This window comes from Zalophus californianus, chromosome 1, assembly GCF_009762305.2.
Source record: "Zalophus californianus isolate mZalCal1 chromosome 1, mZalCal1.pri.v2, whole genome shotgun sequence".
NCBI classification, from domain to species: domain Eukaryota; kingdom Metazoa; phylum Chordata; class Mammalia; order Carnivora; family Otariidae; genus Zalophus; species Zalophus californianus.
The window spans coordinates 162037442-162054475 of NC_045595.1; the positions used below are offsets into that span (position 1 = coordinate 162037442).

General features: G+C 39.1%; 1 protein-coding gene across 1 annotated transcript; it reads left to right on the forward strand.

The window, feature by feature from the left end:
* The first annotated feature begins 4040 nt into the window (after window positions 1–4040).
* On the forward strand, window positions 4041–4644 carry LOC113917314 (prefoldin subunit 5). The gene has a single exon (XM_027585036.2). The coding sequence runs from the start codon at window positions 4043–4045 to the stop codon at window positions 4505–4507; it is 465 nt and encodes a 154-aa protein (XP_027440837.2). The 5' UTR covers window positions 4041–4042; the 3' UTR covers window positions 4508–4644.
* Window positions 4645–17034: the final 12390 nt, after the last annotated feature.

The window sequence follows — 17034 nt, forward strand, 5'->3', positions numbered from 1 at the left end:
TCCCTCTGCCCCTCTCCCCCAACCCCTCTCTAAAAAAAGTTTTTTTAAAAATATTTATAGGTATGTATGTGCAAATTTTAGTGCATGAGTTAGTGTAACACATTTCCTTGCTCTGTAGGCTGAGAGGACCTAAAATCAAGGACACTCCAGGAACAAAAATATACCTAGTGCCAAATTCTTGGTTTCTGATACCATTCTCCAATAAAAGGAACAAGGGCTCCTTGGAGAAATGGTTGATTCTAGGACTGGGCAGGAAATATCCAAGATGAGCCTGGACTTAAATATAAAATATAAAACTATGAAACTTTTAGAAGAAAAGTAAGAGAAAGTCTTTGGAAACTAGGGCTAGGCAAAAAGTTCTGAGATTCAACACTAAAAGTATAATCCATAAAAGGAAAAACTTTGTAAAATGGACCTCATCAAAACTTAAAACTCTGTTTAATAAAAAACACTGTTAAGAGACTAAAAAGACAAACCACAGACTGAGAGAAAATATTTGTAAGCCATGTATCTGGCAAAGAACTAGTATCTAGAATATTTGAAGCACTCTTAAAGCTCAACTGTGAAAAAGCAAAGAATTCAATAAGAAGACGGGCAAAAGACATGAAGAAACATTGTATCCAAGAAGATATATAGATGGTAAATAAGCCCATGAAAAGGTGTTCAACATCGTTGGACATTAGGGAAATGCAAATTAAAACTGCAATGATACATCTATCATAATCAAAAATTTTAAACAGAATAAAATAAAATAATTAAACAATGACAACTAAAAAAATAATGACATCAAACACTGATGGGGTTGTAGAGAAACTGAATTACCCACACATTGCTGATAGGAATGTAAAATGGGACAGCCAATCTGGAAAAACAGTTTGGCAGTTTCTTTTAAAATATACATGCAGGGCACCTGGGTGGCTCAGTTGGTTAAGCATCTACCTTCGGCTCGGGTCATGATCTCAGGGTTCTGGGACAGAGCCCCACGTCTGGCTCCCTCCCTGCTCAATGGAGGGTCGGCTTCTCCCTCGCCCTCTGCCCCTCCCTGTCCCACTTGTGTTCTCTCTCTTTCTCAAATAAATAAATAAAATCTTTAAAAAGTAATAAAATAAATAAAAATATACATGCACATACCATACAACTCAGCAATTGTGCCCCTGTACATTTATCCCAGAGAAGTGAAAACTTACATTCACACAAAAACCTATACAGTAATGTTCACAGCAGCTTTATTTGTAATAGACAAAAATTGGAAACGACCCAGATATCCTTTAATGGGTGAATGGAATGGTTAAACTGTGGTACATCCAGACCATAGACTACTACTCAGCAGAAAAAAAAAAAAAAAAAAAAGGAGGAAAGAAAGAAAGAAGTAAAGAAACTAACTATTGGTACATACAGCAACCAGGATAAATCTCTAGAGAATTATGCTGAGTTTAAAAAGCCAATTCTAAAAGGTTACATACTGTTTGATTCTATTTATATACCATTCTTGAAATGACAAATTATGTAAACAGAAAACAGCATAGTAGTTGCCAGAGGTTAAATGGGGTGGGGTGAGACATGGATGTGGCCACAAAAGGTCAGCATGAGGGATCTTTGTGGTGATGTGTCTTGACTGTACCAATGTTACAAAGATGATGATATTGTACCATAGTTTTGTAAGATGTTACCAATGGAGTGTTCTAGGGACAGGGTACAAATCATCTTTCTGCATTATTTCTTACAACTGCACGAGAATCCACAGTTATCTCAAAATAAAATTTAATAAAAAGAAGTCTATTTGAAAAGCAGGGCAAGGAGAACTTTTATTGTATATTCAAATAATTCTGTTAGGGGCTGCTATAGTATACAAGTACCATGGAGGAAACCATGATAATGTTCACTTTGCAGTGAAAAGACTATGGGCTTTCTCATTAAAGACCTTGGATCAAATATAGCTTACTACATTTTGGCTGTGTGACCTTAGACAGTCTGAGTTTATGTGTTCTCACCTATAAAACACCAATTTTTTTTTAAGGCTCCAGTGAGGTATTATCTTAATTAGATACATAAAACACCATGTACTTCACACCCTTGGTACCATGCCTTCCACAGAGTATGTACTCCGATGCTAGCTATTGTGAAGTAGACAGAATCAGAGCAATCATCTAGCAAGCAACTGTTTCTTCTGTCCCTTGTATTAAACTTGATAAGTGATTATGAAACAGATCTAAAACAAGGTATAAAGGGGATATAGAACCCCAACTAAGCAAATACCCATTAACAAAAGTGTGTATGTGATTTTTTAAAAATGGCCTAATAACTTTTCTTCATTTTTAAAGTAGGATATGATTACAGAGACTGGAAAATTTAAAAAGAAACACAGATAATGCAATCATGATTACAGAATAACTTTGTCAACATATTAATCTTATTTTTTATATGAATATATTTTAGAATGCTGATATTGTGCTGTTTACACACAATTTTCAAACCTACTTTGTAATTGCATGACTATTTTTCCATGTCATTAAATATCTTAAAACATCTTTTTCAGTGTTGCTTTAATTAGAGCCCATATATTAACTATGAACCACCGGACATGTTAATTCCAATTTCTTTCTATTGTAGAAACTAATAGAAAAACTCTATTTACATAAAAACTTTGTCTAAGTTAACTACTGATATAGTCAATAGTCTATAGAGGGGGTATTGAGGAAAAGAATACATGCTAAAATTCTTGATTTGCCTGCCAAATCCCTCAGAAAAGAATGAAGCAGGATTTTTAAGAAGTTGCTTTTCTGGAAGAATGCATTCGCACTCCTTGAATTAATTTCACTCTGACCAACATAAATTAATGCTCTCTGAAGTAGAAGTAATGGAAACTTTGTGAGAAACCAAAAACACCCCAGAATCTATTGCAACCAAAAAAAGCATGTCAAGCACATTGAAAAGTAGGCCAGACATTAGGAAGGTTTATTTCAAAGCAGTCAGAACATTCAAATGCTACACCGTCTATTATTGTGAAAGATGGCTGGAGCTGATAGCAAGCTCGGACTGAACTCTGGCACCTGAATCATTTGGGAGGTAATGGAGGAAAGAAAAAGGGGAAACATGTACATAAATTCAACAATGCAGATTATAGATTCAGGGAACAGGTGTATAACCGCAAACAATAAGGGACTGCATCAGAAAGTCAGTCAAAATTAGGTTTGCAAAAGAAGAGAGCAAAAAGACTGGATAGACCCCACTGCTTGAAGAATATGATCTTAAAAAAAAAAAAATCATCCAGTGAAAGGAGGCAGAACTGCTTAATTCTGCTTTCATTTCTTCTTCATAAAGGAGAAAAATCTTTACTCTAAGGTAGAACACTATTAATAGGAAGTTGGAGTCCACAATGGATGGAGTGAAGTGATAACTAAGGAAGGAAAATTCACATTGCAAAATGTCACAGAATAGGGTAGTTAATCTGACAAGCAGAATTTTGTGAAAAAGAAAGAAGATAGTTCTGAATTTTTATGTAGAGCAAACATGATGCAAGAGAGAAGCAGTAACTTTGCTGGGAAGATGATATAACTACGAGCTGCATTTCAGATTTATCTGTGGAGATTTTAAACACTTAGATATACAGGCTCCACCCAAGCACAGTCAATTAGAATGTCCTTATTGGTTGGGGGATGGGCATCTGCATATCAGCAGCACAATTGCTGTCCAGCGAACTAGTTTTTAATAAACCAGGATCATGAACCCTACACATTTAAGAAGACTCCCATCAAATGTTAGCTCTGGCATCTGAAAGGATGAACCCTCAGTTAATTACCTTTACTTTATCGCCAGAAACTGTCAATGACAAATAGGTAACACAGGATACATGGATTACTGATGTATACTGCATGATTATGTTCTCTTGAGACTCAGATAAGGTCAGTTACTTTCTCAAACTAGAACCTTCTCGTTAGCTTTGTAGTCTTCACTGATGTCAGACATTGGTGCTCTGCTCCTCCATGACTCCTACAATTGATCTTTAATTAAGATATAGTTATGTAGAGTCCTCCGTCCCAACATGGCGCAGTCAGTTAACATCACCGAGCTGAACCTGCTGCAGCTAGAAATGCTCAAGAACCAGCTGGACCAGGAAGTGGAGTTCCTGTCCACGTCCATTGCCCAGCTCAAGGTGGTACAGACCAAGTATGTGGAAGCCAAGGACTGTCTGAACGTGCTGAACAAGAACAACGAGGGGAAAGAATTACTCGTCCCACTGACAAGTTCTATGTATGTCCCTGGGAAGCTACATGATGTGGAACATGTACTCATCGATGTGGGAACAGGCTACTATGTAGAAAAGACAGCTGAGGATGCCAAGGACTTTTTCAAGAGGAAGATAGACTTCCTTACCAAGCAAATGGAGAAAATCCAGCCAGCTCTGCAGGAGAAGCATGCCATGAAACAGGCTGTCATGGAGATGATGAGCCAGAAGATTCAGCAGCTCACAGCCCTCGGGGCAGCTCAGGCTACTGCCAAGGCCTGAGAGCTTGTTTCAGATCTGGGGCAGAGGGACTCTTGCTTCAGGAACTTGGGACTTTGTGGGCGTGGCTTCCTGGGGTCCAGGAAGAGAACGATCCTGTGTTTAATGCTAATAAATGTGCCAGCTGGGCAAAAAAAAAAGATATAGTTATGTAACCAGATTTTTCTGGATTCATGGTATTTTCGCTATTATTTTAAGCTTCCAACCCCATAGAATTTATGCTAAAGCCAAGCTAAAGAATTATCTCTCATCTCTACATACGTAGTCTTTCTCTGATCAGGCCTGCCAGAAGTGAGGCAGGGAGGCCATGGAGGAAGGAGGCCACTTTGTTCTATTCTAGCCTGACTGCAAAAACCAAGGGAGGATACAAGAAAGATTAACAGTCTAATCCTACTGATCTTCCAGAAAGAGAGTCCCAAGACCAATAATTAGATTCTATACAATGAGGAAAAGCATGGATTGGTAGGAAAGATATTTTTCTAATTTCAATGGATCTTTGCTTTTTTCTTCTAAACGATAAATTTCTTAAGTTACGAAACTACGCAAATCGTCACAGGCAAAATCAAAATTATAAGTAAGTGATATCTATTGCTGCACAAGACTAAAATAAGAATTTTATATTTACTGATAGGTCAAAGCTAAGTTTCCAATAAGGATTTCATTCCTGATACAGCTTGGTACCGAGTTGTGCTAGTCCCCAAGCCAATTTATTTTAAATGGTGGATTTTCTTATCTTCCCAACTCATTTTAGTTTGGAGAAACTGCCTTCACTCTGATGCCTCAGAGCTCTCCAGACAATATCACAAATTAGCTAGTTCTTCATGTATAAATCACACACAGATTAAACAAACTCCAGGGTAATTTGACACACAGCCATAAAAGTATTTCGGTTCAGTCTCATTCATTTCCCCCTTGTTTCTTCTGATACTTTGTATTTTAACTACTGTGTAGATACAGATTAATATTGTAATCAATTTTATCATCTAATATTCTTCATTTACTTTTCGGTAATATTTTTAAAGGGAGATAGGAGTAGGGAAAAGTTAGAGAGTTGTTCTGAATGTCCTTCTGGATAGAGCACTGCCATTCTTCCCAATTTGCTTACAGTTCTCTTACAGTGGTAAACACACTGCACTTCAATACACTGAAGATGTCCTAACAAAGTCATTCATTACTTATTAAGGCTGTGTAATTGCTTTTGGATGGGAACTCATTCCCTAATTCCCAGTTTAGAAAGGCCATTTTCAGAAGGCAAGTTAGGATTTTATTATTTTGGAATTCTATGTCAGGCCATAGTCAAAGTGTTTATCAACAACCTCAGAAAAAAACAAGAAGAATCCTGAAATAGCTCCCTATGGCTTATTTGGATAATGCCTGGTTTTCATCAATCTGGATTTCACTGAGATGAGGGAGCAAAGAAAACTTAACTCTTATAGTACAACTTGAACCGTATGAACTTGTAATTTTATTGTCCTACATTGTACACTATTATATGTTAGTTTTACTCCCAGGTTTAAGGGAGGAACAGTTAATTGAGTGCCTATTAAGCACCTGTGTGCCAGGTGCAGGGGAACAAGGAAGACTGAAATGGAAGTAAACAGGCAGTTATAACACAAGCTGAGGAGTGTTATGAAGAGCAGAAATCCAGGAAGCTAGAAATGGCAGCAAATTAAACTGCAGGTTTTCTCTCTTTTTTTTTAAGATTTTATTTATTTATTTGACAGAGAGAGAAAGAGCACAAGCAGGGGGGAGGGGCAGAGGGAGAGGGAGAAGCAGGCTCCCTGATGAGCAAGTACACCCCCAGCCCCAACGAGGAGCTCGATCCCAGGACCTTGGGATCATGACCTGAGCCAAAGGCCGATGCCCAACCGACTGAGCCACCCAGGCCCCTAAGCTGCAGGTTTTCTAAGTCTTCCTTATAGGAACCTGTTGACCGGTTGTGGTGCTTTAAAAGAAAAAAAGCCACAAAATTATGTCATTGCTCCCCTCAAAAGGTGGGGTGGTTTTGTTCCCTAACCATGGCACTGGGTGGGCTTGTGACTACTTTGACCAATACAATACTGCTGAGGCTGGATCATAAAGTGTTTTTTGTTTTCTAGAACGCTTACACTTGGAGCCCTAAGCTACCCTATAAGAAGTCTGACTACTCTGAGGTCATCATGTTGTGAAGAAGCCAAGTCACATGGAGAGGCCATGCGTAGTGGCAGTCCTAATCACACCCTCCCAGCCTAGCTGCCCCTATGAGTGAACAAGTGTTTAGAGGAATCCAGCTCCCAAGCATGGAGTCATCCCAGCCTTGGAGTTGTTTATTTTCCTTTAGTGCCCGCGGTTCTTGGTCATGCAGCTTAGAAGAATGAAGAGGTAGACCAGATGAAGAGTGGTGGGCAGCAAAGCAAAGTTTATTGAGCTCCCGAAGAGGGAGGAGACCTGAGAGAGTTGCCCGCAGAGGTTCCAAGTCTAGGGGGTTTTATGGGCTTGTTGGTGGGCTGCTTTAATCTGATTAGCCCTCCCTGCTCCTGTCACCCAGTCAGGTTTTTGTCATCTACCTATCACGTGGGAAAGGGTGGAGGCTCCTTTCCTCTTAGGGCGGGGATCCCGTCCTTGCCTGCCTTTTTTTCCAACTATCCTCCATCAGAGTCTTTCCTAGCTGAGTCCCTAAGCATTACAAAGACAAGCCGTGCTTAATACACTGTATTTGAGTTCCTGGCTCATAGAATCTACTATCAAAAGAAAATTCAAAGAGTTTTACTTGATATGAATATTTTATTGAGTGAGAAACACACTGTTCGCAAACAGGGAGACTTTAAAACTGAAAGTGGTATTGTTAGGTAGAAGCTAGATCTGTGCAGTGGAAGGAACGTCCTGAGGAGCTTCACTCATTGACCTGAAAGATGAGAGAGCCCCAAGTCCTTGCGGGGAGAATGATTAGAGTAGGCATTTGGTTAGACAGAGGCTGGAGGCAAGGACAAAGATAAACAGGTTACACATTAGAAGCCTGAGGGCACAACACCCTGACCTTGCAGTTTCCCAGACCTTGGAGCTGACAAATCAGGAGCCATGGGTGCAAAGCCTGCACTCTCCCCTTCCGCCTCTGCCCCAGCGTAACTCCTAAACTCATTATAATACAGTTACTTTGTGGTTACAGCTCCCTCCCCCATCCCATGAGAAAAGGCTGCCATGACAGTTCTGGTATAAACGTTATAGGGTCAAAAACTACCCTTTCAACCTGTGGGAAGAGTTCCCCAAATGCTTGGAAGAAGCCTCCATTAGAGACCACGCTGTCCACGATGAAAGACCCCACTCACATAAAAGGAAAGGATCCCTGTAGCCTCAGGACAGTTGCCACCTCTGAGCCTACCCGCTCTCTCCTACCTTGAAGTGTACTTCCTTAATAAACTGCTTTGTGCTTGCTACTTTCCTTTTGGCTGTCTTTATTCGAATGCAAATCTTCATGTAAATCTTTCCTGGCAAATCCAAGAACTGAGACCTCCATTCACACAATGCAGTAACAGTATGAAACTCAGGTCTCAGAGTTACAGCTCAGTTTACAAAGCGTGAATGAGAAAGTACATTGTTTTCTGTTGTGATTGGTTACTAGCAACTTACATTCCATTTAGGATAGAAGCACTGTATAATCTTACTTATCTATAGCTCTTTGGAAGCTGAAGAAAGCTTAAGTTCTGTACGAAAGCTTAAGGTCAGAGTCAGTGATGTGGGAAACTAAGGCAGAAGGGAATGTTGTTTAAATTAAATGTCCTTATCCCTGCAGCCCATTGACAAATACTTGAGATAGGCAAATTATAACCTTCCTCCAGGATCCTATGAGTCTTATTTAGCATATGAAAGTCTTTTTGGAAATTCCCTTTAATAAAATCACCATTTTGCTCCTCAGCAACACGCTGACATTCAGAAACTAGATCATTTCGTGCCATGTTGGGTGCCACATTGGGCCACATTGGGCACCAAATGATGTAGTTTTTGAATGTCAGTGTGTTGGTGAGGTTGGTGGCGTCTGGAGCCAACAGCCAAGAAAATCTTCTTGAGATGTCTTCAGTTGGTGGTTTTATTAAAGCACAGGGGACAGGACCTGTAGGCAGAAAGAGCTGCTGCCTGCTGTTCCTTGCTGCCCCAGGATTATGAGAAGCAAGTGATTGCACACCTTGGGGGTTGGGAAAAGTCATATTAAGGGCCACACCTGCTGCCTTTCTTGTTTGTCAGGATAACAATTAGCATTAAATCTCAGCATAACACAGCTGGAGATGTGCTGAGCCCTACAAGGGAGGAAAGGGACTATACCCTAAAGAATTGTATGAATGAACTGACATATGATAGGAAGAATCAGGATCTTACTCCTGAAGTAGATCTTGAAAGTTCTTTTTTTTTTAAAGATTTATTTGAGAGAGAGAGAGAGAACGTGCGTGTGCCAATGGGGGGAGGAGAAGAGGGGTGACAGAGAGGAAGAGGGAATGAATCCTAAGTGGACTCCACACTGAGCGCAGAGCCCAACCCCGGGCTTGATCCCACAACCCATGAGATCATGACCTGAGCCAACCAAGAGTTGGACGCTCAACCAACTGAGCCACCCAGGTGCCCCGATTTTGAAAGTTCTTGATTGGTGGGGACAGAAAGTACAACTGAAAAAGCCAGAATTCATTGACTTGGGGACACTTTATTAAGACTCAGGATTGAAAAGCCCAGCAAGGACCCAGAGGATAGGTAAACTCACAACTGGGGTAGCTCCTAGAAGCTCTCAGTAAAGTAGAAATGTCCAAATTTTCCTAGCAGAAAACAAATGAAGGAATTAAGTAGCTGAAGGAAATGAACATGTGGTATGGATACACAAGGCCAGAAGACCCACCAGAAGATTATGTTCCACGGGAGGGCCCAGATAGTACACAGTTCACTAAAGCCATCAGGAAGGCACTGGTAAGAAGGAAACCAGCACCACTGAGAAATTCTGTGATGGCTTTCCTCTACAGGCCAGAAATGCTGATACTAGAAACAGTTGTATAAACTGGGCTGGTTAGTATCCCTGGAGATGATGGGGCCTTGAAGTAATAGAGGCCAGACGGCAGCACTTGTCCATCAGGAGCTAGGAGGCTGTAATTACCATAATGACTGGCAAGACTGCGGGGCAGCCAAGGCTGCTTGACCCACAGGGAGTTATAGAGATGGCTAATAGAGCATAGTGTCTCTCGGGGCAAAACAGATGGACAGCTAACAAGGATGTTGCTTAACATTACAACCAAATAAGAACAGAGGAGCACGATGCTGAGAGTTGTTGCCCAACAAAGTCACAATCACTTAAATAAATGTTTCAACCAGGTAGTTAAGGATTAGTGAAGGAAGTTAGTTACTGCCAGGTCGAGAGGTACAATCTTCAATCACAGGGAAGTAATTTAATTAACTTTATTTAATTTAGTAATTTAAGACTCAACCTTGAACCTAATCATAAACAACCTAGTCTGAAAACTATGGGCTTAATATTCTCCTTATTGTGATGACTATAGGGCTCACCATGTCTGTCTCATGTTAGGAAGAACCATCCTGGCCACAGGCAGCCAACCTAGTTTTGAGTTCTAGTCAGAGATCTGTAGGCTGTAGGTGATCAGGATACAACACACAAAAATATGCGACTTTGGCATAAGGATTATTTTGAACTGAAGACAATTGAGAAATAGCAGAGGCCAAAAAAGGGCTCTCTGCCTTCCCTCACATTTCCCTAAAATCAAATTGAGACTCTCAATCACTGAAGACTCTTACAAGCCCAGAAAGAGCACTGAGAGAAATTGGTATGACATGCCTTACCAAAACAACCCTTATCTTCCATTAGTTTCCCCCATATATTTACCTTGGAAGCCTAAAACCCTTTTCCTTTGTTTTGTCACTTCTCTACAAATTTGTTGTTCTTTATTAGGATGTTATGTAAGCCCAAGTTCTGATCACCTCTTTGAGTTACTCATTACTGAGTTTCTCTCGCATGGATGCTCATGACACATGTTAATAAACTATTTTTCTCTTGTTAATCTGCCTTTTGTCAGTCTAATTTGTAGGGCCACAGCCAAAGAATCTAGAAGGGTAGAGGAAAAAGATTTTTCAACTTCAACTTGTCAGATGCTTTATTTTGGTCATTATTTATTGAGCCAGTAACCTCAACTTGTTTGAGATGATAACATAATTCCCTTAGTAGAGGCAGATATACCAGGAAATGAGTGAAATTTATGCTCAGGGAACCTCACTTGCATTGCCCCTTTTAAGGTCCCATAGCTGATTTTGAAATCAAAATTTCATATTTTTCACTCCCCACAAATTGCATAAACTTCAGGCCCCACAAAGCCTGGGACTGTCCCAGGAGGCTTGTATGGCAGGCTGAGAAATTTGGATGTTGTCACAAATGGAAATCCATATACAGATATCAGGTAAGACAGCAACATGTCCATATTCACATTTTAGAAAGATTACTCTGAGAACAATGTAGACAAAAGTGTGAAAATGGACCAGATCTGCAGGGAAAACTATAAGGAAGCCATCATTGTATTCCAAGCAAGAATAAAGACCTTTTTCTTCTTACTTTATAAAAGGACTTGGTGTTTCCTTTGAAAGAACAAGATCCTCTGGGGCATTTCTAATTTTACTTATAAAAGCTTCTGCCTCCCATTTCAGAAGTATTATTCTTCCTCCAAGAAGCTGAGGAGATTCAAATCTATTGCAGTATAACAGTCTGTCCTTGCCTTCAGAAAGTAAAATATGGTATTTTCATACTCAACAGTGCTAAATTACTAGCATAAGGAAAATAGCAAGAATTTGTGTTTTAAAATTGACTGTCAGTTTAAAAATTGAAAATAGAACAGTTTTTCAGAAACCTGTTTAATCTAGTAAGAGATTCAAATAGAGCATACGCTATATCCCTGGATGGTAAACTATTATTAAAAATATCCTTAGAGGGGGCGCCTGGGTGGCTCAGTTGATTAAGCGACTGCCTTCGGCTCAGGTCGTGATCCTGGAGTCCCGGAATCGAGTCCTGCATCAGGCTCTCTGCTCAGCAGGGAGTCTGCTTCTCCCTCTGACCCTCTTCCCTCTCATGCTCTCTATCTCTCATTCTCTCTCTCTCAAATGAATAAATAAAATCTTTAGAAAAATATCCTAAGAGTACACATTTTAACATTAAACAATATTCTTCATCCAGAAGAATAAATACATGATAATCAAGGTTGAGAAAGGTGAGTTGTTCTATTAGAGAGTAAATCTTATTTTAAAGCCACAAAAACAAAAACAGTTTTAGAGGCATGAGAATAAGCAAAGAGAAGCCTGTTCAAAGTTTGGACTCTGGAAATGGACCAATTAAGCATAAACATGTCACAATAAGGGAAAAAAATGGGCTGGTAAGTGGATAGTCATTCTTTCACAGCACTATGAATGAAGGGGAAATCATCAAGTCCACTCCATGGGGGAACTGTGGGAAAGATCTCCCCTTCTTCCTGGGGGCCAGACAACCACACAGTCTATATACCATCAATTGTCTACTCTTCCTCAGAAAGATACTATGAAAAATCCTACTCTGCCTTGGAGTACTGGGGAGAAGGAAGAAAAGTTTTACACTAACTTTATGAGTATTCCTTTGAATTCTGCAGCTACACACACACACACACACACACACACACACACACACACACACACTGGGTGTGTAGATCAAGCACAAAGACTTATTGAAAATTATAAGCTGCTAAAAAGTCATAGAAATAGTCTTTAGTATATGCTCTTGATTCAGGACTATCTGGGGATGATTTCTTTGGGATTTACTTAAACACATTCCAATTTGAATTCTTAGCAAATGGGCCACAGGTGCATATTCTTCTCCAGATTCTGAAAATATCTGATTATATATGACAGACCCCTTGCTAAAGTTCCTGGGCAAAGAGAGTTAGCTCATGCCCCTGCACATGTAAGCAAAAGGCCAACAGGCATCAGCCCCCACATTAGACACAAAAGAGAGGAGCCATCACCTTTGCTCTGCAGTTTGGCTCCCCAGGCCAGAGATCCATCACAGTCATATTGATTCTCCTACTAGTGTCCCCTTACTAACTCTTCCCAACACTTCAGATCCTAGGAGAGAAATGGTATTAGAGAGAGAGAGAAAGTATCATTGGCTATGGGGGTACAGAGAAGGCCAACCCAACTCTGTCTTATGGAGGAGGAGAATGAAAGAAGTCTGGAGAGCCTTTTTCAAAAGCACACTCTATATCATAGGTTGCACCTGTCAATTGACATGTGTATCCTGCTTTACGGTAGGAGATATTTCAGCACAGACACCAGGCTTGTAAGCCTGTGTATCACTATGCCCACACATAGTGCCTAACACATTATATGTACTCAAATATTTGCCATGCAAAAAAATTCTAGAAAATACTCTCCATGGCTGTCAAAAGCAAAACACTGATCTTTGGATCTATTAGTTTGGGCTGTCACATTCACACCTTCAGAGAGAAAAAAAAATTCTCTCATTATCAAAATCTTACTAGATGTAAAGACAGAATGGATTTCTTGTTATATTCATGAAGCAAAACATGTAGATACAGAGTAGAAATGGTCTCTACTAAATAGCTAAGAATAAAAATAAGGCAATTGGGTTCAATGATTTATTATCATGTAATGGTTTGGGCACCAGGTTCCAAAAACCCACGACAAGGTGCCAATAACCATTTGAGAAACTGGTTGTCAGAAAAGCTGGTGTACTATGCATTGAGAGGCAGAGTTGTACCATGAAGGTGTAGCATTTGGCAGATTTTGCTTTTATTAGGCTCTAGAGAGCCCCATTAAGAAAGCTTGTTGTTAGGACATTTATTGTTTACTCTATGCTTGAATTTAATTTTTCCTTGGGGGAAAATGCCATCTCAGCCTGTAAAATAAATTGAATTTTCTTTATCTAGACCTTAAAGAATAAACATTTCTATTTAACCTTCAAAATTCTGAAAAATCAGATCAATCCCTCTTGTTAGTACCCGGTATGTATCATGTTACTATCGTATATGATGGAATAGAACTCTTATTTAAAAACTAGACTGTTTCAATATTTTTGGTTACTTATCTGCCATTTTCCTATCTGACAGTTTATCCTACAGCTGGTCAATAAGTTATACCTTTAGCAGCCTTACTTTTTTGAAAACCTTAGCTTAAGACCATCTTCACTACTTCAGTTCATATTCATACACATTTCATAAAGAAATTCTAAAGTGTTGCATTTTAATGTCAACTATTGTAGTAAAAGCTGCTGGTGCCTACCCAGATCCTTTTTTACCAGGCTGATATCCCCATCCCCCCGTTGCTATAAACACTGACCACTCAGTCTTCACAGCTATATCCTTCTCCAGAAAATTATTTGGCCAAAAGAAGCTACCTCACCCAGAGATGTCTGGGAGAGCCCATAGCCAATGACCCAGTGAGACAGGGATATAAAGGCCAGTTTTCTTGCCATAAAGTGGGGCATCTTTGTGGTGCCATTCATGCCCTAGAGAACATCTCATGGTACCTGTTACAAAGTTCTGTTGAATTTCTCTTCTAATATCTAAGTATCATTTTTTAACTATTTCAATTTTCACTCATCTCAGTTCAGGACCATCTCTCACCTGACTATTCAAATTGCCTTCTGAATCAATATGCACCTTCCTATAGTCCCTTCTCTACAATATTGCTGGAACATTCCAAGATACGAATCTAATCTTCTGCTCCCCCTCCTCCAACACACATACCCCTACTTATACCCTTCATTAACTATCCCCATCACTTACACAGAGGTAATAAACTGAACTCATTTCATACATGCACTGTGTTTCTCTCCCAAGAAAATGAGACCATGAAGCAAAGCAAAGCCTTGAAATATGAAATATAATTGTATGGCATTTATTTACCTTGAGAACCAAAGTTAGCTAAAGCAGTTAACTATGATCTTAACGGAGTTAGAAGACTTCCATCAGTACAGAAGAACTAGAAAATGAAGTAAACCCAGGGGAATGGGTTACAAAACCACTTCCCTTTCTAAGTTAGGGAGTCTGTTATAGCAACTTAGGACTTAGTGTGTCCCACTGGTGTTTTGGACAAGAATCTCTTCTACCTCTATCCCAGGAATCTCTTGGTACATTGCATGGGAAACTTCACAGGTTCTGGTTGGGATGATGTTTGGTTCCCAGGTCGGTGAGTATATTTTAATCCTGGAAAACTGCAACACTAAATACACTAAGGATGAAAGTCAAACCCACAATAATAATAATTATGCTAAAGAATAATTTGTACATGTTTGATACTTAAGTATCTAATGTTTGGAAATTTAGCCCATCAGAGAAACTGACTGATTTGTGATCCTAGTTTATAATATGCAATTGTGTAACTGATTTAGACTTGGTTTTACATTGAAATCGGTTTACAAACAGTACTGGAATACTTAACAATATATTTCCCTCCCCTCCCACCATTTTTTTTAAACTTTAAATTCAGTAGATTTTACAGTATCTGGAATGATTTGTCAGACAATGTTAAAACAAATAAAAGTTTATGAACAGTTTAAAAACCTCTATAGAAGTTTAAGTTGTAAATGTCCCCCCTTAACTTGACTATAACAAATTTCCTACATTTACAAATTGAATAAGATTGAAAATCAAAATAAAAATTAAGAACGAGGCTTCTCAATTTTGAATTTTGATGCATTAATATCTTTAACAACTAAAGTAGCCCCTGAAGTAATATTTTGTGTGTAGAGAGGTCATCCTCAAGAGGACCTCACATTGACATACAAATCCACGTTTAGATCCTTGCCACATAATACATGACAAAATTGGGTCAAATTCCTAAATGACAAAAATGCCCCCTCCTTGAGATGGTACATGAGTTTTCTAGTTCACCACAGTCTTCCCCACTGCTCCCCACCCCACCCCACCTGACCCCCCACATCGCTTAGTCACTCATTTACCCTTACATTCCTGGTCCTTATAAAAGCATTTCCCATTTTAACCCATGCATCTAGGGAAGTAGTTCTCAACCAGGGGTGATATTGTCCCCCAAGGCCCAGCTGGCAAAGTTTGGAGACATTTTTTTTTGAAGATTTATGTATTTATTTATTTGAGAGAGAAAGAGCATGCAAGCGGGGGTGGGGACGGGGGGAGGAACAGAGGGAAAGGGAGAGAGAATTCTCAAGGAGACTCCCCACTGAGCACGGAATCCAACATGGGGCTCGATCCCAGGACCCTGAGATCATGACCTGAGCCAAAACCAAGAGTCAGATGCTCAACCAACTGAGCCACCAAGGCACCCCTGGAGACATTTTTGTTACAACTATGGGTGGATGCTATTAGTATCTAGTGGACAGAGGCCAGGGATGCCGTGAAACATCCTACAATGTATAGAACAGTACCCAACAAAAAAGAATTATCCAGCCTAAAATGCCAATAGTGTTAAAGGCCAAGAAATCCTGACCTAGAAGAAAATATCTAAAATCCTTCAACATGGCCCAGAGGATTTGCGATGACCTTTGTATATTCTGGAGACTAATCCATTGACATTAAACGGGTCACAAATATCTTTTTTCTTCATTGTTTATATAGTTCTCTTTCTTATTTAAGTTCTTAAATCTTAATGAGTTTCTCTTTCCTTTAAAATTTGTTTTTTATTTCCTTCAAGATATCCTTCCCTACATTAAGGTTAAAGATACTCTTTTGTTCCCTTCTAAACATCCTATAAGTATTTCACATTTATGTCTTCAACCCAAGTGGAATTTATGTGTTGGAATTCAGAGATGTAATTTTGTTTCCATATGGATAACCCATAAATTCAAGAGCATTTACTGACTAGCTCATCCTTCTCCACTAACTGGTAACACCAATTTTGTCATATACTGAATTTTCAAATAAATTCTCACCTGTTTCCAGACTTTCTATTTTCTATTTATTACTGTGATGTCATTATTTTAAGTTATACTTTGATTAGGAGACCGCTATCTGATATCATGGTTCTTTCCCTAGTCGTCTTTAAATTTACTTTTACATATGGTTTTCAGTATCAGCCCTCTTGTAATTTTATTCAAAATTGCATTGAGTTTAAAGATTGGGCAAAGATAATTTTTCTCATTCATGAACATCGTATCCCTATTTGGATTTTCCTATGACTTTCAGTAAAGTCTAATAATTTCTCCATAATGATTATGATAGACTTATTCCTGTGTTCTATATATGGCTTATTTTTGAGGTTTTTGTTTTTCTAGTAACTTTTCTTTAGTTTGGATCTCGTTGTAGAAGGCAAACTTGCTGTCTCTTGGAATTTTTTACTTAATCATATCACCTGCAACACTTTCTTCTGCAATATTTACTAATTTTTATCCAGTGTACTGGCTCTGATCTCTAGTACAGTTTAGAAGAGTGAGTGTCTTCATCTTGGTCTTGATTTTAAAAGACATTGCCTCTAATGCTTCACATTTAAACATGACTTTTTCTTTTTAGATATTTGGCAGATACTTTCTATTAGGCTAAGAAAGTTTTATTCAATTA

Coding starts and splice junctions, on each gene's coding strand:
- LOC113917314 (XM_027585036.2), top strand. CDS start 4,043: ATGGCGCAGTCAGTTAACATCACCGAGCTGAACCTGCTGCAGCTAGAA.